The sequence below is a fragment of the Meleagris gallopavo genome, chromosome 5, assembly GCF_000146605.3.
Source record: "Meleagris gallopavo isolate NT-WF06-2002-E0010 breed Aviagen turkey brand Nicholas breeding stock chromosome 5, Turkey_5.1, whole genome shotgun sequence".
Classification (NCBI taxonomy): Eukaryota; Metazoa; Chordata; class Aves; order Galliformes; family Phasianidae; genus Meleagris; species Meleagris gallopavo.
The window spans coordinates 3046943-3070624 of NC_015015.2; the positions used below are offsets into that span (position 1 = coordinate 3046943).

The 23682-nt window shown below is 35.9% G+C and overlaps 1 protein-coding gene across 2 annotated transcripts in view; it reads right to left on the reverse strand.

The window, feature by feature from the left end:
- The window catches only part of LUZP2 (leucine zipper protein 2), a 117043-nt gene that overhangs the window by 19954 nt on the left and 73407 nt on the right, over positions 1-23682 (reverse strand). For both annotated transcript variants that reach the window (XM_010710705.3, XM_010710706.3), the window contains exons 7-9: positions 23486-23548; positions 12407-12481; positions 9312-9476 (exon numbers count right to left, since the gene is read on the reverse strand). In XM_010710705.3, coding sequence (XP_010709007.1) covers positions 9312-9476; positions 12407-12481; positions 23486-23548 — 303 coding nt within the window. The remainder of the gene's footprint in view (positions 1-9311; positions 9477-12406; positions 12482-23485; positions 23549-23682) is intronic.

Consider the following 23682-nt stretch of genomic DNA (forward strand, 5'->3'; position numbering starts at 1 on the left):
AATAGTCACTGCTAAACTTGAATCCAAATAGAATACTTTAAAACCATGGGAGCACTGAAATTGGAAGAGCTAGGGATTTAAGATGTCCTCCTTTCAAAATTTTCCACAATTCTTGAATCCTATGCTTAATGATTCCCTTTGCTAATAGTTTAGAATAACAGAACGTAGAATCATAGAATTATTTGACATGGAAGGGACCTTTAAAGGCCAATCCAATCTAAATCTCCCCTCTTTTAGTTTCAAATCATTTCTCCTTGTCCTATCAAAACAGATCCTTCTAAAGAGTCTGCCCCCTTCTTTCTTATAGCTCCTCCTGTAGATACTGAAAAGCTGTTCACAGATCTCCTTGGAGTTTTTTCTCCCTCACCTTGTATTGATAATGGTGGTTGCCAGGACCCATGTGCAAGACCTTGCACTTGGCTTTGTTGAATTTCATGAGGTACTCCTTGGCCCACTCCTTGAGCCTATCCAAGTCTCTCTGAATGGTATCTCAAAGTAGGCTAAACCCAAATTTCACAAATATAGTGCCAATCTTCATAATGGAAAACAGGCAGGGTTTATAAGGGAAAAAATCAACTGTTGGATATGCTGCTCACTAATGAGTGAACCTGTTTCCACATTAAAGAAATAAGTGGAGTAATAAAATAAAGCCAGTAAACATTTTGGCTTAGTAAATTTTAACTCAGTAATATGCTATGTGCTTAGCTGTGTCCTTTTTCTTCTCTGTAGAAGATGAATGATAACATATGTAGTTTGTCAGCAGTGAACTGAAATCAGTTGTGATGTATTGGCTCAAAAGAGAAAGACGTCTTTCTTTGGGCTCTTAAAACTACAGAATGCATCTTTCCATGTGGTATGCTGAAAACATGAAGAAAAGCATTAAATTGCAAAGTTTTTATATCAGTGGTAAAATGGCAGATTAAGATATTCTCAAAGAACACAACAAATTATTTACAGAAAACATTTGTGGGAAATATATTTACCAAAATTAGGTGCCCACAAGTGTTTCCTCTGTCTTTAAATTGTATAAAATAAACTCATAGTGGATGCCAGCATTGGCTAACTGCAAATGTGAGTCCAACAGCATGTTCAGAGACTGCTGGTAGAAAGGTAGAATTTTTATTTTTAGTGGTCTAATTACTCGTGAGCACATATGTCTAAAGCCAGAATGCAATTAGCTTACTTGATATGGATCTTTTCACTTCTTATTTCTTCTAATAGTCATTTGTTTAGCAGTAGCTCTAGATGTCTACTGTAAATTTATCTGCAGATAAAACAAGAAAATAGAATTAACTAAGCTTAAAATGGAAGAGATTTTTGTTATATCATCATATATATATAATCAGTATTATTGGAGAAAAATTTATTAACAGCCACATACATATTTATGATCTAAACTTATAATTTGTCATTCCCTTAATTATTATCAAATTTTAACATCTGTTTTCTCATTTATTGGGCAAACTGTGATACCTAATATTTTGTAGTATGGAAAGTTCAAGGATAGTTAAAGAGAGAGAGATTTATGTTCATGAGTAGAGATAAATAGATAAACAAATCTTCTCTCTCTGACTTCATGCATAGCTTTGAAAACTCCTTTGAATTTCATTTTAAAATAATGTACTCCTGATTGCTGAGAAGCTTGACATGGGATGGACAGCCTTGGCACGAGGCTAGGAGAGCTCCAGGCAAGGAGACAGAAGCCGTCCTTGGTAAAAGGGAATAACTGTTACCAATTCTCCTGTCTTCTACTGCTGCAGCCAGGCAGACATCATCAGACTATGGCCTCCACCTCTCAGCCAGAACCTTTCTATGAGGACAGTGACCTAAGAATGAGGAAGGACAGACACAGTCCCTAATGAATCACGGTCCAGGAAGATGAATGCTCCCCAAAACCGTGGACAAAGGGATCTCCTCACCAATCACCACCTCTGTGTCCCACCATGACTTCACATGCAGCTGGTGGTTCCCCAGAGCCATAGACAGTGGGAACTTTGCACTGATTTCCTTTATGGTTTTGAGAATAAAGTACAGATTCCTTTAACTGTTTGTATTTTTTTTTCTTGTTTCCCCAATTTTCTAATATTTCTGATGTTTGAAAACAGGCTATCCACTCATGAAGAAAAAAAAAACCTTCAAAGTTTTACAAAATGTAACATACCTAAGTATCTTAGACTTGATTTTTCATTAGTTGCTTGGTTTTCGACTTTATAGTACTTAAACTGAAGCAACAAAATGAACGCATTGATTCCATAATAGTCTTGGTTCTCTGCATCGACCACAAAGGAAAAAAGCAATTAGCTGAGGGACAATTAACACTGTCTAACACTTCTTACATTCCAGAGCAGCAGTAGTACATTGAGTCAGGATATGCTTTATAGGTAATTACAGCCTTCTCAGATGAGCATAAGCAGACATTGAAGTTACAGTTCCAAACGCAGGCACTTGCATTTTCAGGAAGACAAAACTCAGTGCCAGATGAGTTATAGACCCCAGAAGGATGGACTCAGCAAAGCTGGAATGTTTCTGAAGCAGGAGCTAAGTTTCAGATCTGAGTTCACAGAGAAGATTTTAGAATTTAAAAGAAAGCAAGAAACCCGACTGAACCCGACTTCCCCAGAATAAACTTTTCTTCCAAGTCTCTGTTTCTTTGAGCTCTTCTTCTAAAGCCAATCCTCATAAGAAAGTCCTTGACAAAGCAGTTGTCCTCATGACCACAGGTGTATGAACAGAAACTAGGGCTACCGCTTTTAAAGAACTATCTCATAATATATAGTAATGAAAAAGATTCAATATCAACATTAAAACTCATTTGTCATCACTTCAAACATTCAGTTTAACCACCGTCCTCTTAACTTTCAGATTTTAACAAGCTTAGGCTTAATACTAAAAAGCTTTTGTTTAATTGTTTTAATTGAATGTGAGCTATTCCATGATTGAACGGCACATTCCTTCACACTATTACTCTCTTATCCAAAATGAAATATATGACATTTCAGATATATACCACAATAAATTAAGAAGGCATAGCTTAAAAATTCTGGAATGAAATGGCAGCTTTAGGTCAATAAGTAATTTCATAAATTACTCAAAACTAAATTGAACTTGAATGCCTTAGGTCTACTCTGCTTTTTTTTTTACTTTATGCTTGATGGTTCAGTGCAATGGTTTTAATCAAATCACTAGATTATCCAGTATACCCCAAATACTCAGTTCTCAAGAATCAATCAGTGATGCATCTTTTTTAAAATTTTCCAAATCGCATCTTTCTTCAAATAAAAGAAAAATAACAACTATCTCTAATGTTTGTCAGTAGGCTTTACATATACATATAAAGTGAAGCTTTGTAACAGTAGATTAGTAATAGATGCTGCACATAGAAAACCTATATCAGTAATTATCATCAGCTACTTGTAGCCCATAACAAAATGAAAAGAGGTCAAAAAACTAATCTATAAAAGATAATGTCACAAAAACTTCAATGATATTAATTATAGTGACATTACTAAATGAAAATGTTATTATTTTGGGATATGAACTAAAGAGATGCCAGGTGCTCTCCCCCATCCCCCTAGTTTCCATTGATTGTACTTAGTGAAAAACAAACAAACGAATCTAAAACTAATTTAATATCAAGGGAATGTGCTAATAATGGAGACTTCTTTAAAGTAAGCAATAAAATCAAGGAATTTGAGCTTTCAATTTAATGATCTCTGGCATGATATCTTTTCCAGCATGCAATAAAATTTTGTTAAAAATCAGTCACTGAAGAACTCTAGAAAAAGGTCTGTGGAAGCTTTCAGAGCAAATATTGTACTCAATCCAAGGCAAATTCAGAAAATAAAATATAAGCGGAAGGGTTGCCATACTCTTACAAATCATCATTAAAGAAAAAATAATACAAGACTGTGATGAACTGAATGCCAACCATAATGATAATCAAAATCTATGAGCCTAAAGAGAATAAAAAAAAAAAGGAGAACATTTCTTGAAGGTATAGGTCATGCTAGGAATTCTAAAATTGCATTACCTTTTATCTTTTTCAAAACAAATTTCTTACTATGTTAGGCTTACAGATACTCTTAGTATCTGAGATTTCTCCATAAGAACCTTAGAAGGACACAAGCATTCCTCACTCACTCTGAAATTAAATTCTAAAACAGTGGAAGGCATCCCTTTCCAATACCATTTTACGCTGTCTGCATTTAGTAATTACCTTCTTTTTTACTTACTGTTTCCCAATCCCAGTGCTTAATGCAATGAACTGTAACTCCACATGCCAGTGATACCTCATTAAATGTCAGAAGCAAAGGTGGAGGAATGCAATATGTAGAAAAGCAGAAAGGTACCAAAGATGGCAGTCCTCCTAAGGCCCTAAAGCCCCCAGTCTTGTCCACTGTCCTTGATGTTCTTACTCATTAATGACCACGGATGTGTTATTTTTCATTCTTAGTACCAACTTCTTTTTCTTCTGGTAAAGTTATGAGAATGTCCACTAATTTTTTCTCCTCAGTCATGAAACAGTTACTTTCTGAAGAGATCTGAGCATCCATTGCCGTAGCTACATTGGTTTGTATCATCCTGGAGTTAAATTTAACACGAAATAAACTTTGCTCTATGTGACCGTGAAAAACACAAGTAACAAAAGTTCATTATTTAGAAATGAAGAAAATTAACATGAAAAAAATAGAGCAAGAGGAAAAAACTTGACTACTTGAAATATCATGAGCCAAACTACCAGGAAGGGGCAGAGAGCGGACGGGGTAACATCAAGGAAGTATTCAGCAAAATCAACAGAAAATTGCAAAACAATCATTGTAAATATTTTGCTTTACAGAGCTTTGGTTTTCAAAGTTTGTCAGAGAAAGACTGTATTAGCAAAAAGCATATATCTCAAATATGCAATCTCTATCACTATCTTCTTTTTAAATTCAGCAAAACCTCTTTTCTTTTACAAATAAAGCCCTTTTACCTATCATTTGGTCTCTAGAGTGAGGTTATTACTGACAGAATTGGGAGTTCTTCCTGACACAGTGCCATAATATCAGCTTGAAGTTTAGTGCCTGAAGAAAAATAATTCCCAAGTTAAGTTTTCAAGGTGTTGTAGTAGAGGTCACCCCGAGTAAAAATAAATCAGATGAATTAAAAAAGACTTTAGAATCTTAATCTTTCCTATGAAGACAGAAAGAAAAACAAAAAACTGTTTTGTCCAAAGGTCAGAACCTTCATTTATCTTGGAATATTATGATACATGATCTGATAGATAATAGCTCTAATTTTAGAAAATAGACATAATTTCCTCATATAATTTGTTCTGATTTAGTTTTTTTCTTCACCTACCTCGAGACAAAGATGAGAAGATAAATTGCCACACTCAGCTGGCTATTTTTTTTTTATGAATTTGAACCTACTGTACTAGTTTTCTATGCTATGCAACATGATTCTAAAATATGACCAAAAAATAAGCTGCTTAGTCCTCAAAAATGTGGACTAGGCAGGCACAACTTAAGCACTCTAAAGTTTTACTTATTCTACCAACATGTTTATGTATATTTTGAAGAACTGCACGGGTGTAATTAAAAATTCTTTTCAAATTTATAGTCAATTATCATTATAAATCCTACAGTATTACCATTTTTACAGAAGGATAACTGTCATTCAGCATGTGTCTCCTCTATCAAGACGAGGTCACAGATGTGATGTTTGTAGGTGGTCTTTTGTTCAAGCCTGTGCAGGATGAGATGAGGGTGTTATTTTCTTCTTCAGAGCTTGAAATTCTTGGCTATTTCTACTCTTAAAATACTGCAGTTCACAAAATACACAAAAACCACAGGGCATTTGTAATGAAAGAATTCATTTGGGGAATATGTGAAACAACATTAGACAAAATCTCCCTAGAGCAAACCAGTTGCTGTTATTCCAATATCTTTTTTCATTGCATTCCCCATTATCTGTGTATTCTACCTTGCTACTGCAAATAGAGTCTGTCTCTATGTTTCACGTCTGATTTTGCTTTGCCATTAATATTTCAAATTATTGAAGTTGGCTTTTTTTGGTTTTTTGTTTGTTTGTTTGTTTGTTTGCTTGTTTTACATTTGGGGCACCGGTATATTTACACTGCACAAAGATATTTGAACGACAACTATCATTATAAAATATCTATTAAGTAGAACGTTAGCACTTTCCAGAAAGGAGAATTAAAGCAAACAGAGTAAGAAAGTGTTCCATCTAATGACTCTATAACTTCTGAGTTGTTTGGTATTGTCAAGCTACAGTTAGTGTAGAAAAGGCCTCAACAGGAAGTCAATACCAGTGCTAGAATCCACAGATTTTTCCAACTCATGATTCAAGTAGCCTGGCAAACATTACCATTTCCACCAATTAACATCCATTAACAGTGTCAACTGAAACATTCAGCTTGGTGTCACCAGCAAACCTGCTGGGAGTAGACTTGATCCCGCTCTCTGTGTCATTGATAAAGATGGTAAAGAGTGCTGCTCCCCAAGACAGACCCCTGGGGGACACCAGTTGTGACCAGCCTCTGCCCAGACATAGAGCCATTGACAAGAACCCTCTGGCTACGTACAACCAATACCTTATCCACCGAATTGTCCACCCTTCAAATACTGATTTCTCCAATTTAAAGATAAGGATGTGGTGCAGGACCGCATCAAAAGCCTTGCAGAAATCTAAGTAGATGACATCAGTTGTCCTTCCTTTTTCCACCAGTGCTGTCACTCCAACACAGAAGGCCACCAGATTGATCAGGCACAGTCTGCCCTTTGGGAAGCCATGCTGGCTGATCAGATCACCTCCATATCTCACACGTCCCTTAAGATTTCTAAATTTCTCACATCCGATCAACAAGTGTGTTGTTGGTTTTTTTTCTTATTTTTTTGTTTATTTTTTAGACTTATTCACTTTTATGCATTGATTTTTGAAACTACGTATAATTATAATAATTATATTCCAATCTCTTAAAAGAATAAAATACCTCCTTAGCAAATCAGATTTTTATAGTGAACCTTCACAAGAATTTTGGTAGCATATTTTCCCAATTCTGCGTTGTACTCTTATCTTAAATATGTTCTCTGACAAGCACTCTGATATTGTGATTGTCAACCATGAATACAAAAATATAACCTTCTTATTTTCACTGGTTCTATTAAGTATCCCAATCCCACAGATAAACGTGTATAAAAGCAATACAGATGCATACAATAGATTTAAATGAGTTGAACAATTTTAGAATAACATTTTTAAATTGGATGAGAATATCTTTGAAGATTTTTACCAGACAAATGATCGTTTCTTTCCCCGAAGTTTTGACTGCTGCTTATCAAACATGACAAAATGCTTAAGTTGCTATTTTCAAGTAGGAAAAAATATTTAAAGTAACCAAACACACTTATATTCATCTAAATATAAGGCTGCTATATTGTAACGATTGTGCAAATGTAATAGAGAAAGAACAGTATACAACAATAGTTAGATTGAGCTGGTTTGTAAGATCAAAAAAAACTGTCAAAAAGAAGATACACAAGGACGGGAGTCATTCTTAAAATAAAATAAAAAACCTTCTATCATACGGCTGAGATGTAGAGAGTATAATTTAGGACTTCCTACGATGACTTGACAGCCTATTTTACAGTAACAGATTTCAGTGGTTTTATAATCACAGATAATGCACAGACTTATAACAATGAGGTGTCAATATGGGGAAGAGCAGGACTGCAAATCGTTATTTTTGTTGACATTTTCATGGCATATGCCATGTGCATAGCAATGTGAGCAATGTCTATTAAAGAGGCAGTATAACTTACTCTGCATCCCAATATTGCCTGAGAAGTCAGATTGGAGCAAGGAAATACTGCTACAGTTAATAAAAAGTACATTAAACACAAAATGTAATTGATTACGGAAAAAGAACGAAGACTATTTTGCCTTTCAAACAAGCATTAAAAATTCAGCTCCAATCTCTAAATTGCATTCCTGTTTTGTGCTACAGGAATAGTCATAAAACCAAGGACACTTCAAAGTCCCTGAGCCCATACCAATCTCAAACACAGACACAGTGATATGATAGGTCCCACCTTTCAGAGAACTAGTGTTCTCATGACAGAGGTGCGAACATTTGCAACCTGAAGAGGAGGGCAATGGGAAGAAAACAGACAATTCATAGCCAGGTTCGCTAGGGAAAATGGGCTCCTGAAATCCCAGGGTAAAACTCAATCTGTATGTCACGCAATAAGAGTCCACTCTCCTTCAGAACATGGAATTAATAATCTTAATCCAAATGTGAGCTCATATTCTAATAGGCTGTTATTAATTAATACACTGAATTGTTTCCAGAGCTAGTGGTTTTGGAAATGGAGGTTTCTTAGTATTAAATAGTTAAGGAATCTACAATCATTATGGTAAGAGTAGCAACACGAGATTCAGTTTTATAATTGTATTCAAAGTTCTGAAATTATATGTCAGTTTTAATTACAGATTTTTGGCTTCAATCTCTGTACTAATAGTGCATATCAACAGCTGCTACATAAAAATTACAAATTGGCTGTGAGTTGGCAATTTCTTTTTAGATTTCGGGAAAGACCTTCAGAATTTAAGGAGGAGATGAAATTCTCCCTCCATCCTTTCACTGCTGTAAAATTTTCTTCCTTAAGCTTGGTCTAAATTTATTGAATCACTTGAACAGTGAACAAAATGCAACCCTGGAGATGGAAACTATAGGGATATCCATCACTCGTTGTAAATTTTAACTGTAAAAAAATGCCTTAATCTACTGAATCATACTTTCTCTCCATACTTTCTCTGCCATTCCTGTTTCCTGAATAGATATTCCCATGCCTATTATAGCATCCCTTTTGGCAAATTCTGAATGTGTGTCCCAACCTGCTTTAGACTTCTATATTGGCTTTTGTAGTGGGTTTCTTTGAGAAACGTAACACTGAACTCACTGTTCAGTGTTGTATTACTACAAACACATTATTGGTGTCCAGCAGGTAAACCATCTTATTTATTAGCATAGCATTCTTGTTTATTTTTAGGTGTTAATCTTTCTCCCTTGTAGATTTGTCATGCAGGCACGGTCAAGTTAGCGAGCAACAGAGAATTCTGTTTCTCAGCAAAATAAGAACCCAGTTCCCAACTTTGTACGAGTTTACTGACATCGGCAAGAGGCCTAGAATCTTCAAAAATCATTGTAATCTTGCAGTGAATTTTAAATCCTCCTTAGTTCCAGTTTGATGCTCTTACGGGGCACACTTTCAGAGATGCTTGAAAATAAAGTGAGGGAGAAACCATACCTTGGTGCTTGTCACTGGAAATTGAACTTTTGAGCCCTTTGTAGCCACAGATGTCAGCTTCTCTACTGGTTTTGTAGGGACTCGATGGTTGGCAGGAGGCTGATTATGCAGAACGAAGGACAGGCAAAGCTTCACAGTCTCCTTCAGAGCTTTCAGCTGTGACTCCTGAGGAAAACAAGAAATCATCTGTTCTCCGAGATGCGCTATTATGAACAGAATTACTTGCTTCACCTGCCTGTATCAAAGCAAACATTTACAAACAGCAGCTGCTTTTTTTTTTTTTTTAGTACAAGAATTAAGACAGATATATGTAGTTTTTATATGAATAAGTTATGTGCATTATGTACTAAGAGTTCCTCACCCCTGCATTTTATCAATTATCGCTCATACTTATGTTATCATTAAAGGAACAAATATGTAACCTACCAAACGATACTGAATCCAGTTTGTAGCCTATAATAATTAGCAGAGAGAAGCAGATATTTGCAAGTATTGCAAATTGACACAAACTCTACATGGAAGTTTGTTCATAATATTCAGAATTTTCCACATTCTAAAAGTTGATTTCAATCCAACAGAAGGATGACTTCCCTCATGTACATACATGTGCATATTATGTTGTTGCACTGCAGAGTAGGTAAACCATAGTCCTTTCCACCTGCTAAGAGTATGATTGTACTTTAAACCAAGTTAAACCTTTTTATTAGTGAATGCTGTTCTTGTGATTGCACGGTTGTGTTTGCAACATGATCTAGAGTACTGTTATTTTTTTAGTAGATTTCTATATAGATGTATTAACAAGTGCAGCAATCAGTTACTAAAAAAAACCCTGAAAGATGAGCACCTTTTTGTCAAGACAAACAATATAGCACTGTGCTTAACTTGTAAGGAAAATATGTCAGTTTTGAAAGATTACCATTTGAGAAGACATTATCTGCAAAAATTGCAGCCAAATTTGGTGCATATCAAGGAATGTAAAGACAAAATAGTGGAATTGAAAAATGTCTGCCACGTCAACAAAATTAAAACTCAAACCGACTCTGTTACAAACGTTAGTTATGTGGTAGCAAATCTGATTGCAAAAAACTCAAAATCATTTACTGATGGTGATTAAGTAATGTTTAGAAAGCATGGCAGATATAACCCTGATTAAAAAAAATAAATGGATTTTTCTAAAATCATTTTGTTTCACCAGATAAACTGAACAAAAGAGAAAATCTATCAAAATAAATTTGGAGAATAAAGCTGCTAATTCCAAATGTTGTGCTTTGGTAATAGTACTTATGCTATAGATACAGTTCAACTTGCCATTTTCATTTGAGGTATCGATGATGGATATAATGTCACTACAGTAATGGCTGCTTTTGTGCCATTAAAATACACAACTAAAGTACCTTTTTTTGTATGGAGCAAGGAAAAATTACATTAAAGTGATTGTCATTATCTCTTATCAACATGGAGTACAGCTATTCATATCACCTTGGTGATGGTAAAAGAGGAGGGCTTACAAAATTAATAGATGATGCAATTGCCACTGGCAACTCACGTTTGATAAAATATCACTGCATCTGAGAAAACTGATGTGTGAAATCATTAAAAATGGATAATACCATGCCAATCATCATCAAAATCCTGAATTGTATGAAGTCCAATTGATTGAATCATCACCAGCACAAGTGTTCAATTTAGGGAAACAACCAAAGATGTTGTCTGACAAAGTTCTCAACAACCTTGGATGTATCAACTGTCTGTCTTTCAAAAGTAGTGTCAAGATACTATGCATATCTTTTTTTTTCCCCCTGATTATACTCTTGACATATAGCATAGTCTACCATCTACACAAGCAATATTTTAAAACAAATAATAAAAAGAGAAGCCTGATACCCTCCCAAAAGAAAAATTCACTTTTTATGCCTATTTATAGTCACAGTTTGAGACTCAATCTCAAACTCAATTACTCATATCCAAAACAGCTCACGTTCCAAAAAGATGTGCTGCTTTCTACATGTATCCCATTCCTACTACACATGCAAGAACTGTCAAAGCAGTGAAGGTAAAGTCTTTACTGTGGTCATCTCCATATATTTTTAGTTCATAGAGAAAAGCTCTCAGCCAAGGCCAAAAAGGTTTGTAGAAACTTAAATGGTTGTATTAGTCTGCATTTAGAGTAATTATGGACGCTGTGTCTCACAGAGTTCTTTCACAGCTCCTCCTGTATGAACTTTTCCTTTTCCTTCACTTACAGTGCTCCATTTCTACATCACCTTCACAGCATGCAAACAATGATGCCATCCAAGGACTTCCTCAATGATAATTTGCCAGATGATTCCACGCTTCTGGAAAGCCTACAAAATCATAACCTAGCCCTAAATTAAAATTCCATAATATTTACCAGGAAAGAAACATAGGGTCAGAGAAGTCAGTCGGGTGTGCTGCAAATCCCTTTTAACATGCAGACTGAGTTCCTTAATAGCTTTCTCATTAGAAGCTCCTGATGTGAAATGTTCTTTGCTTTCTCCTTCCCAACTCTCTGCATTGTAATGAATAGCTGCATTCAGAAGATATTTAGCACAAGCATTGTCCTCTTGTCATTGCCACAGACAGCACATGGGCACTAGTGTGTGCACATGCATGTGAGGAGAGTATGCACTTAAATTTTTAATTAATGTTTGGAACAGCTGAGCATACCAGCAAGAAACACCTGCTATGTCACCAGAAACACACAGCTTTGGATAATGCTGCTGTGATCATTGTTTATGCTGGTGGCATTTTGCAACGCTGAAGGCAAAACCCTCAGTCAAAAGGAGGACTTCAGTTACTGCAATACTGACCAACAAGGAAAAATATTTTAGTGCACGAGTAATACTTTTTTAGGAGTCTTTTCGGGATCTTTTCAGCTTGCTTTTCCTCCTCTTAAATAACATGCAGATGTATTTCATGCAGCATAATTACTCCCTCTGACTTTGGTGGAAATAGTCCCAGGTATACGCATTAACTGCATCTCAAATTCTGCAAGACTTCCACTTGTTTTTTGTCTAATAACACTGAAACGTTCACAGCTGATAAACATGCTTACATCACGTTACACTTCTTACTTCATCAAGGGCGGCCTTTTCCAATTCGTCTTTTGCTACTGCTAGTTTCTGCTCTAGATCTGTTAGCTGTTGTGCCTGTGGGAATAAAGAGAAAGCTGATGTCATCTACAGTGTATTTTTTTCCCATAATTTTTCACGCAGTGCCTGAGAGAGAGGGAGAGATTCTCAGTAATATGTATGAATTGGGTCAGAAATACTTACCAAAAAAACAGGCCTCATGGGATACTATTTTCCTTGCAGAAAAAAATGTATTTTTATGTGGGAACTAGGCTTAGATCTGTACCATTTGTGTTACTGCAAATTTACTCTTTAATTTCAATGTCAGTAGCACAGATAATTCCACACTAGGAAGTATTTGTAATCATACCACTGTATTATTTTGAAAACATGAAAATATTCAAACTTTTAATTGTTTTGCTCATCTATCTCATTTCTGCTTGTAATCTGACATGTTAATTTTTTTAAACACTGAGGTATAAACATCAACGTAACTAAGTATAAATAGAGAAACTAGGAAACATTCAAACATTCATACATATTTGTCCCTTATAAGACGCTACTCTCTGCTGGTACACAAGGTGTTAACTCCCAGTTTATTTCTCTGCATTTTTCCCTGGAGATATAAAAGGAAAAGTCGTGGGAATAGCAAGCTATGGAGCTGCACAGGGAGAAAGTGGGGAGTTGTGCGTTTGAAGTCAGCGTCGTGCACCCAAGCCCACGTGTGGGAGGACTGCTGGCTTTGACACAGCTCGATGCAATTTGCCTGCAGGGTCCTTCGGGAGGAGATACCTCAAGAGATGCCATTGTTCAGCATTAGGCATAGGCTGTAGTGGTTCATAAAATGACAAAAGTCTGTCAGTATTTCCCTGAACATGTAAAGAACTACTTAGTCACATTTTACAACAGGATTACACCTCCATCTGTGGATTAATCAGAGCAGTCACGCTTTCATTAGTCAAAAAACCTGTACCATGAGACAATATTGCCTCAAAGCAGAAGTCATTTGCTCAGATGAAGGGAAGTCCCTTGTGAATGCATTCCATAATACCCACTGTATCCCATTACTTAGAGTCACGGTCTCACACACAAAAGAGAATGGACCCCTGGCGTGGCTCATCAGCGTGCAGCAGAGCAGCCAATATTGGAAGAGTTTTTTTGATCTCATTTTCTGCAGTTTAAATGGAGTAACCACACTGGCTGTTAAGGGGAAAAAAGGTAATTTTGTGTAAGAATTTTCCTAGAGTTCAGCAACATTTATGCTTGCTACTAAATATAGTACATAACTCTGCCAATAAGCTCATTGCTTTGTTTGAAAGACTGAAAATAATATTTGGCTTTTACACAGAGACAGTTCTCATTTGATACTAGGATTGAGCGAAGTAATTTCTCACATCAATAACACTGTAATTATTGCTACATATTAAAATATTTTTCCCACTACAGTTATACAGATTAATACACTTTCAGTGAATGAGAAGCAGAATTTGAAAACCAGTATATTATTATATATTATATGTATATTATACTAGATAATTTTCATTGCCATTAAGAAGGAAATTATACAAAATAGCATTGCTATGATAGACGAGAGGCCAGGATGGCAGCTCTTATGGTGCATATTTCTAAAGGCTTAGGATTATACAGAGGATGATGGATCGTCGCTTGGTGTGAGCCAGGCAGCTTCTCCATTCATCACCATCTGTGAAACACCAGAGCTGAAGATGCAAATTTCAGAGTATCTGCTTTTCTCAGGCACACGAATTACTGAGGTGGCTGAAAAACTGGGTAACTGATATCTAACAGGTAACCAGAGCGACAGGCATCAGCTGCTTCCTTCACACCAGGGCAATGTCTGCTGAAACATCATTCACTCTTCTCAGTGGAAAGCCAGTCACATTAGAATCAAGTTTGAGGACAAGTAGTTGATTTCATTTCTAGGTCCTCCTGGTAAAAAGAATGAAGTAATCTTTCACAGAATAATAACACTGCTCACATCAAGCAAAACATTTTCCGTTTATGGCAAGAACAGTTTTCTTCCAGAAGACAGGCTAGTGTGTTAGTAAAGTCTTCCTATGGGCATCATTTATCAAATCTTACCCTTATTTTTGGACACACCGTAGTATTGCACTCGATTGACTTTATCTGCATCTTTCATGTATATTTATTTTGTCACAGATTACTGAACCCAAAGGCCACTGACTAAGCAGAAATCAAGCAATAAAAAAATTTTGACATTAAAAACGTTTCTGTTCTGGAATGATGAACTGCTCACTTAACAATAGTGATGACTATTTAAACTTATTCCTCAAACAGTAGAATAATCAATTTTTTTTTCCTCTCAAATCTTTCTATCCACAAAGCCTGAATTCTTATTACAATAGTGCCACTGCTGTTTTAATTAAAAACATTTTTAAGGAGCCTGTTCAATTTATGTGGTTTAGGTAGCTTATGAAGTACAAGTGCAAAATGCCAGTAGGACTACACACAGCCACTTTTCAGGAGGAGGAAAAGACCTTTGCAAAGCTTGGTCTGGGAAAATGTCAAAATATCTTTTCTTATAGAATCCAGACTTACTGACAAAACTGAGATAAATGAATTCCTCATCCCCTGAAAGAATGCGCTGAGCAATTTCTGCCTGTGAAGTGCACTTCTCCAGATCAAAGGGATGTACTTACGTATACTCGAATTACCCGAATTACATTACACACAATGCCCATATTTAAATTATTCCAGGCATAGTAAGTATCATGCAAAAAAAGGAAAAAAAGGAATAAGAGGGGAGGAAGGGAGGACAAGAGGGGAATTAAGGGGGGAAAAAAAAGAAATCCAGAAGGGATAAATATGATTTTCAAGTAGAGAGAAATCCAAAATGATTTAAAATTTATTTCAAGCAATTAATTGAGACCAGAGTGAATTTTTAACAAGAATAACATATATTTTATATATATATATATGTGTGTGTGTGTGAGGCAATGTCTGCATGTCTTTGTTCTGATAATTTTGAATGCTCAAGAATTTACAGTTATCATATTTATACAGTATAGATTGCTGAATTATTTAAATTCCATCAGCTTTGTAAGACACATTAGTGACATCAGAAAAAAAGAATATAAACCTTCATTAATGGCCTTTTGAATGCCTTTGGAGAAGTTCTAGGTTTTATTCTAATAAAGAGATCTTTTCTACCATCTTTCTTGGGATGAACATACCCAGAATAACTTAGGGTCAAGTTTCAGATGAGGTGAGAGACAAGACAGCATGTTTACAAATAGAAAAATACATTTTTTTTGTATGTTTACTAGCATTTACTGCATTCTCCTTATTTGTGGCTTTTTCTTCAAGGGAATATATATTTGGATTTTAATTGGCAATTCATTATAAATCCCTTCGACCTTTTTTTTTTCTTTTCATACCAAGAATTCCTGCTTATTGAAGACAAAACAACCCCTGCTTAATGAGAAAACATGACTAATTGATATTTAGCAACACATGAAATAGATGGGATGTTTTGAACTCCATTTTATTTTACAATAGGCTTCAAATAACTGCTTAAAAATTATTTAGTGTATAAATTTTCATTTTATAATTTACATTGTTTGAATAGGAAAACTTTTTAATTGGAAACCACTTAACCAGAAAATGGAAAACTGCTTAATCGAATACATTATCCAGCAAACAGAAATGTCTGTGCTTATTATTCTGTATTTCTGTAAGCATTATTTGTATCTTAGAAATACACAGATTTGTGCTTCTGAGTTGTACTGCTGATTGTACTACAGTACTGCATGTAACTGAAAATAACCCCTCTTGGCAGCTATTCCATTTAATTATGTGTGCACCTAAAGCCATATATCACACGTGTCCATCCTTTTAGCTTGCCTGGGCCAGATTTAGTGAATAGAAATTGTCTCGGGTAGCATATACGTAGGTTGCTCCGTAAGTAATGCCTCCTTTTTTTTTCCCCGTGGAAATTTTACAACAGCTACAAAGAGCACAGTAACACTGTTTGATAGAGAAAATCTCAGCTGCAAAACACTATTTTTCAACATAGTTACCGCCATTAACTATGCATTTTCAACTGCAATGAACAAGAGCATGCATGTGCCCATTGGAACCTGCAGCAGCAGAGGTGACCCACTGTCACCAGTGCTGAAGTGTACCACCCACTGCCTCACTATGCTCAAATCCAAGGAGTGGTTTCAAACTTAAAGAGGAGAGATTTAGGTTGGATATAAGGAAAAAGACTTTTACAGTGAGGGTGGTGAGGCATTAGAACAGGTTGTCCAGAGGTGGTGGAAGCCCTGTCCTTCAAGATATTCAAGGTAAGACTGGAGGCAGCTTTGGGCACCTGATTGAGCTGCAGGTGTCCTAACTCACAGCAAGGGAGTTAGACAAGATAATCTTTAAAGGTCCCTTCAAAATCTAAGGATTCTATGATACAATTTTCAAATTCATTTATCAAAACAGAAAGCATGCCTATGTGATCTTTGCAAATAATTGATCAGCCAAGAAACAAATTTTTATGTTCAGTAGTGGGTAACATCCCTCTACATATCTAAAAATATAGTAAAAGTATAGTAAAGCATGACTTCATGAAGAAAAAAATCCTTATGTGAATAATCAACAAATACTTTTTGATAAAAGTATAATAAGCTTTGCCACTTCAAAAAAGAAGATAACTAGCAGCTTCAAAGACTGAGCTATGGCAAGCAGCAAGAACAGGGACCCTAAACTACATAGACTAAATCCAATACTTAATTCAAACGTGAATTAGTCCAATTGCTATGGAGTAGAAGTACCTCAAGGAAGACCCCATAATCTCTTCATCTTCCAACTCTCCCTCTACATGATAACCCATAAAATCCTTCACAGTCCAACCTAAAAACCATACATTTAAAGATGCAGGCTGCAATTTCATTGGCAAAGTAAAAAAAACAAAAACAAAAACAAAAAACAAACAGAACAATGTGGTGACAAAGTGTGTACTCAACCCTACTATTCCCAAATTCCAAAAAAACTGAATTCTATTACAGTATCCCGTTCTAGAAGTCAATGGACAAAATAGGTGAGTTTTCATGTAAGAACAGCTTCAAATAGAAATAAAATCTGCAATATACTTCCTCAGCCATCAATAGAGCTGCTTTGAGGAATACACTTACAATTTCCTTCCTGTCATTACAATGACTTTTCACAAACAAGGATAGTCCTTGAATAAAATACACCTATTTTCTAGCAAATTGTGAAAATAACAATTATTAATTATCGTGCTTCAGCAAGAAAAATCAGCTCTTCCCAGCAACATGATCCTGGCTGTCATACATCACCAGGCACGGCGACTTTAGTGGAAGAGCATTAAATACTGATTAAGCTATTAAGTATCTAACTTCACTGATTGATTAATTACCTCATATTGCAAATGCTTCAGAAAAGGAATGACATCAATCTTACTATCTGACTTTCCATAAAACAGTGTATACAAATGGAATTACAGCATGGAATGCAAACCACGCTGTAAGTTCCTGTAAGGCCTGCAGAGTACCTCAACACTTACAATCACAAAATCTCTTGGTCTAATACTCAAAAATCTTTAGTAATAAAAACACAAAGACATTTATGCCTGAGCTACAGATGAAGAAGAACATTTTGCAATACCTGTAGTCATGATGCATTCTCCTTCTAACTCAGAGGTACTCGCTACAAGAGCACAAATCATAGCTCAAAATAATTACTCAAAATCCTACTACTAGGCTTGTCTCTCAAGGTCTGGGGCCAAATCCACAGGATATCTTTGACACTGTTTTCTCTCCGCCTTTCTCTCCGCTGCCACTTCAGGGCATTGTAAGTGGGCACAGATCAAAGGAAATGTGTTCAGATGAGAATAATGCCCTGCATTAATTGTATGCAAATTAATACTGAGAAGAACGTGGGAAAAAACCCACCATCATAAAACCCAATCCCTAGATATATTATTTTAAAAAGTAGGAACTCTGGGAGGGTTGCAGGGTGAGAATTGCAAAATATGGCTATAAAGGGAAGGGAAAATAAAATTACTTTCTAAGTCTATGTAAAATGATATGGTAGCTAGTCGATTTCCATTTCAGTAAGGTAGATCCAAGTGAGATACTAGAAAGCACTTCTTACTTTTCAGGCTAATAGACCAAAGCAGTAGAAATACGTAGGTTGAACTGCTGCAGGCTTCTTAAAACAAACTGGATGAACATTATGAAGAAATAACAAGCACATAATCAAACCTTCTCCAGCATAAGAAAATAAGGAATGTCCTCTGTGATTTCCATACCTTCCTGAGTTTTTAACAGAACTCAATTGCTGATGGAATCACCTCATATATTTAAAAATGTACTTCACAATCTTAGTAATTATTAAAAAATCCTGCTTATTTGTGTATTTAATAGGAAAAATCAGTAAGAATGTTTTCAGATGTATTCTTCTACTACACTGGACTCCAGCTGTGTCATTGATACTTTTAAAAGGCATTTCCTTTTGCTACCTTCTCCTTCTGGCAAAGTCAAAGCAAATCTGTTGGAGAATATATCTGAAGTCTTTGATAGTCATTCTCCCAGAAAATGCATAAAAATGCTATACATTAGATGTTTAATAACCTGAATGTTTCTTCCACATCCTACTCATTTACTTTATGCAATGAAGCCAATCTGCAGCTTATAGAACTTAGCCCTAATAAAGTCAATAGTTAAAAATCTCACTCAAAAAAAGCAAACCAAAACAGAGTTGAATGTTTCATATTACATTATGTTTATAGCAGTTATTTGTTTCACTTCTAAGCAGCACTGCTAAATTTCCCCAGGGAGGTTGCAGGAGATACAGATGCTAAGGAAATGCACTGGATGAACAAACACACAGCAGGCCAGAGATTGACTGAAAGTGAGAAGAGCTGTCATACCCTCTCAGAAAAATTAGCCATGACATGTCCATTTGAAACTGTCCTCTGTATCCTCTTATCATCTTTTAACACTGAGATACAGAAATTGCATTTAGTGTTACAGGGCAGTGAGAAAACACCATCAAAAATGAAATAATTGTTTTTGTGCTATATAAATCTAGGTGTAAAGTTTAAAGAAAGCAACTTTTTTTTTTTCTTTTTCCCCAAAAAAGGCTTTTTAAAAAGAAATACAGGCATTTTGAGATGTTGAACATAATGAAGAATACCTTACAGTGTGTTAAAATGATCTCATTTCTCAACATGGCTCCAACTGAATTCTATAGTTGATAATATTAATAACAGGAGATGTAAATCATTGGAAAAGTGAATGCATATTATGAAATGGATGGATTTCAGCCAGGCTTGACTACCTATAAAAACAGGTAGCAGAATTGTGCTGGAAAACCAAACACTCTTGCATCTTTGTACGAACACTGGCAAATAGAACACTTCTGAAAAAGTTTCCTGTCAATGGCTTACGGGCTGGTTCAGCCCAGTTCTGAGACTAGGATTTCCCAGGAAAGGGAAAAAAGTGAAAAAGGGGAAAAGGGTAGAGAGATGAGCCTAAAGACAGAACCAGTGGCAACGATCTGAGAAGAAACAAACTAATTTACTAAATAAGATATCGGAATGCAAGGTAACACACTATAAATACAATGTAATACAACATAATTAGAACTGAAGCTAATAAATCAAATTAAATGAGAGTGTCTGAAAACCAAAGGCCTTACTGTAATGCTGAGGCTAGTCATGCGGCCATGGCCAGCAGAAAAGAAGAATGTGAGGTCTCATGACTTTGCCAGGTGTTTTATCTCCTTTCTGAATGCAAAGCCCTCTGGGGTACATAGTTCTTATTCTCTTCTGGGACAGGTACCCGAAATTGGAGCATTAACTCTTTAATTCCCAGAGCACTACATGATGTTATGATGTGGAATACCAATAACCAAACATCATTAAACCATGACTGTTCCCAAAGGTATAAAATTACTTATCTAATTTATTTCAAGTCCACACAACAATGCCATTTTTATTTATATGTTTAACATAAGATTTCTCTGCTAAATTCTGTATCCAGTATCTGTGTCCCTCCTTTATTCTTTAATCATTCCACCTCCGTCGCAGAACCACATGGAGGAAATACATACTTTCCAGCTCCAGGATACAGGTTTATTGTGGCATGTGGTTAAATACTGCTAATGTGGATCAAAACGCATATAGTTGGGCTTGATGATCTCTTGAGGTCCCTTCCAACCCCTGCAATTCTGTGATTCTGTAGAAAAATCCTTTTATTCTTTAGAAAGAGGAGTGGTATAAATATTTACTGCACCCACCAGTGTGAGGCAAAAGCAATTTCACAATTTTGTTTTACTTTGAGTCCATTTACCTTACCATGAGCATAGTTTAGAATGCTTTTCATACATCCAAATAATGAAATGACTGGTGTAGCATGATGCCTTTTAAGGAATTTGGAAAATTGTTTTGACTTCAATTAAGTCTTTTAAACACATTCTTTGTCCATCTGTATAATGTCAGTTCAGCTGTTTCTTAGGAATTTCTTGTAAGAAGTGCTAGAATAAAGAAATATTATTTTTAAGCTGCCTTCACTTTCTTATACAGATCTCTTTGAATCATAAGAAGAGCGAACACGAGTCAAATACGAAGAACTGGTGTTTTATTTACTACTGCTTGTTAAGTTACTGTCACACAATGTTAAAGCTAGACATAATTCACTGATCTGATGCTAAACCAAGTTGCCCAGGGCCCCATCCAACCTGGTCTTGAACACAACCAGGGGCAGAGCATTCTCAGTCTCTCTGGGCAGCCTATTTCAGAACCTCACCACTCTGTAAATAACTTTCCCTTGACATCCTATCTAAAGCTTCCCTCCTTGAGCTTAAAACCATTTCCCCTTGTCCTATCACTATCTAACCTTGTAAAAAGTTGATTCGCCTCCTGTTTACAATCCCCTTTTAAATACTGGAAGGCTGCAATTAGGTGTCCTTGCAGCCTTCTCTTCTCCAGGCTGAACAAACCCAGCACCCTCACCCTGTCTTTGTAGGGGAGGTGCTCCAAACCTCTGATCATCTCCCCCCCTGCTCTTCCTCTTTCTTTCCCACTCATCCCCCAAAGCTCTAATCAGTACTCTGACAATGTAAAGCTCATTAAGAACCTGTTTCTCAGTGTTGATTACAAAAAGCGAAACAAAAAAAAAAAACACAATCAATAAAACTCTCTCTTTGTAAACATCTTCACAATTAATTCTACCACAATAAGCATCAGTTCCATAAGCACGCACGACTGAAGAGCTCCTTCATATCCTCTAGAGATCACACGAACCCAAGTATGCATCCTTCCACTGAGCAGCAATCAGAAGCTTGCAATGTTCAGAGTTACACAGAGAATACAATTCCCCAAATTATCATTCCCCAGGAAAGCAGGCAGAAAGCATAAGATGTAATGGAATAGGATCCCAGTGGGAGGGAGAAAGAGTAGAAGTCCTCTGACATAACAGGAACTAGGAAATCATTTTCTTGATTTGATCACAAAGCATTAGAGCATCACAACACATTGCCTCAGACAGCAATGATAGCATGGAATCTGTCCAGCTGGTATCAAAGCAACCAGATACAAAATGAAAAAGCATCTGCTCTTGTTCTGATTTTGTAGCCTCTCTCAGATCGGGCTGAGTTTTGAAAAACTTTCCACTGTTCTCTTACCACACAGCTTCAACTCCACTCAGTGTGTCTTCAGAACTGAAATAAATACAAATTAGCAAATACATTCTTCTCTTTCCCACATCTTCCATAGCTACTTAGAAGGGTAACACAAGGTTTTTTGTTCCATTTTCTTTCTAAATGAAATTTTCTTTTGTCAGGAAAATGGCTAACCAAGATATTTCTGACTGCAAACAAAGGATTTACCAAACGAGGAAATCAGCTATCTATCACAGACAGAACTGAAGAGTGGAGAAGTGTTTCAGGTATTTGCATGCAAGCTTCTCAGGAGACAGGACTACAGAATCATTTTCACAATTCATGAATATTGTTCATCTAATGTTCTCAAAGAGCTTTTAAATAAATCAGTTCATAGTCTCCCCAGAGGGCAAGTAAACATTTTCTCTGTTTTACAAGTCAGAGCTCTGAGAGCGGAATTCATCATGACTATCCTGGGACACATTTTGTATCTGGTATCTCTAGTATTCCTTCCCATGCCTTCCAGAAGAAATTTGGTACTGAGTTTAGTTACTTTGTAAGTAACTCTAGCTCTATGCACTTTGAAAATGACTACTTATCTCCATCTTTGATGCAAGGAATAAAAGCACTACTCAATTAGCAGCCTCCAGTCACGTGACCTCAATTTTTATTGAGCATAACTTCTCCTCCCTTGTGTTAACATGGACTTGATATCCTCCAGAGAAAAGTCTGTGCGCTCTGCCCTTCCAATTAGCTTTTTTTCTTTAATGAGCTACATAGATTGACTATTTATTTGGTTTGTATATCCAACAGGCATTTCTTCTATTTTCTTTTTCCTAGAATCATCAGTTCTTGTAAAGATATCCCAGAGCATCACTGGAATTTCACTCCAGAGACCTAAGCTTATTACAAATTTCAAACTTCATTCTAAATGCTGATCATAAATTTATTTTGCCATGGATGTCAAAGGAAGAAGAATATCCACCTGTACTCTACTGTTCAGTTAGAAAGCTGAAAAATACATAGAGTGGAGTAGGGCAACAGATTTTAGTCACCAACAGGGAACTAGAACATTTCTTTATCTGAGCATGCATATAGACATTCATAAAGTGTTTTCCATTCATCTTGCCTAGTTAGAAAGATATCAAATACTATTTTAGGCTTTGAAGCTTCTCTTTGCCCTAGAAAGCAGTATAATAGAAAATACCATCCCAGTTAGAGTGGTCTGCAAAAAAATAAATCCACAAAAATCCATAGTATTTCTGAAATTACATTATGGCATTAAAATTGTCTTTGGTCTTTTGAGCTTTTTTCAGTATAGAGAGAATTAAATTATTCCTTAAAACTAATGAAGGCAGTTATCATACTCTCAGCTTACTTCAACTTAATAGCAACTCTAGTATCTAAACTATGTTGAAATAAACTCACCTTAAAAATCAAATCTTTTTTCCCATAACGAAGTTCTTTCAGCTGGGCTTGGATCTTTTTTGACTGAAATAGCGAGGAGAACAGAATCAGCATTTTTATGTCTTTAAAATATTTGCTTTTAAAATCAGAATAAGACTAGCAAGTTCTGACAGTATGAAAGCAGAACTGGAAGCGTCACCTTCAAAACAACCTTCAGC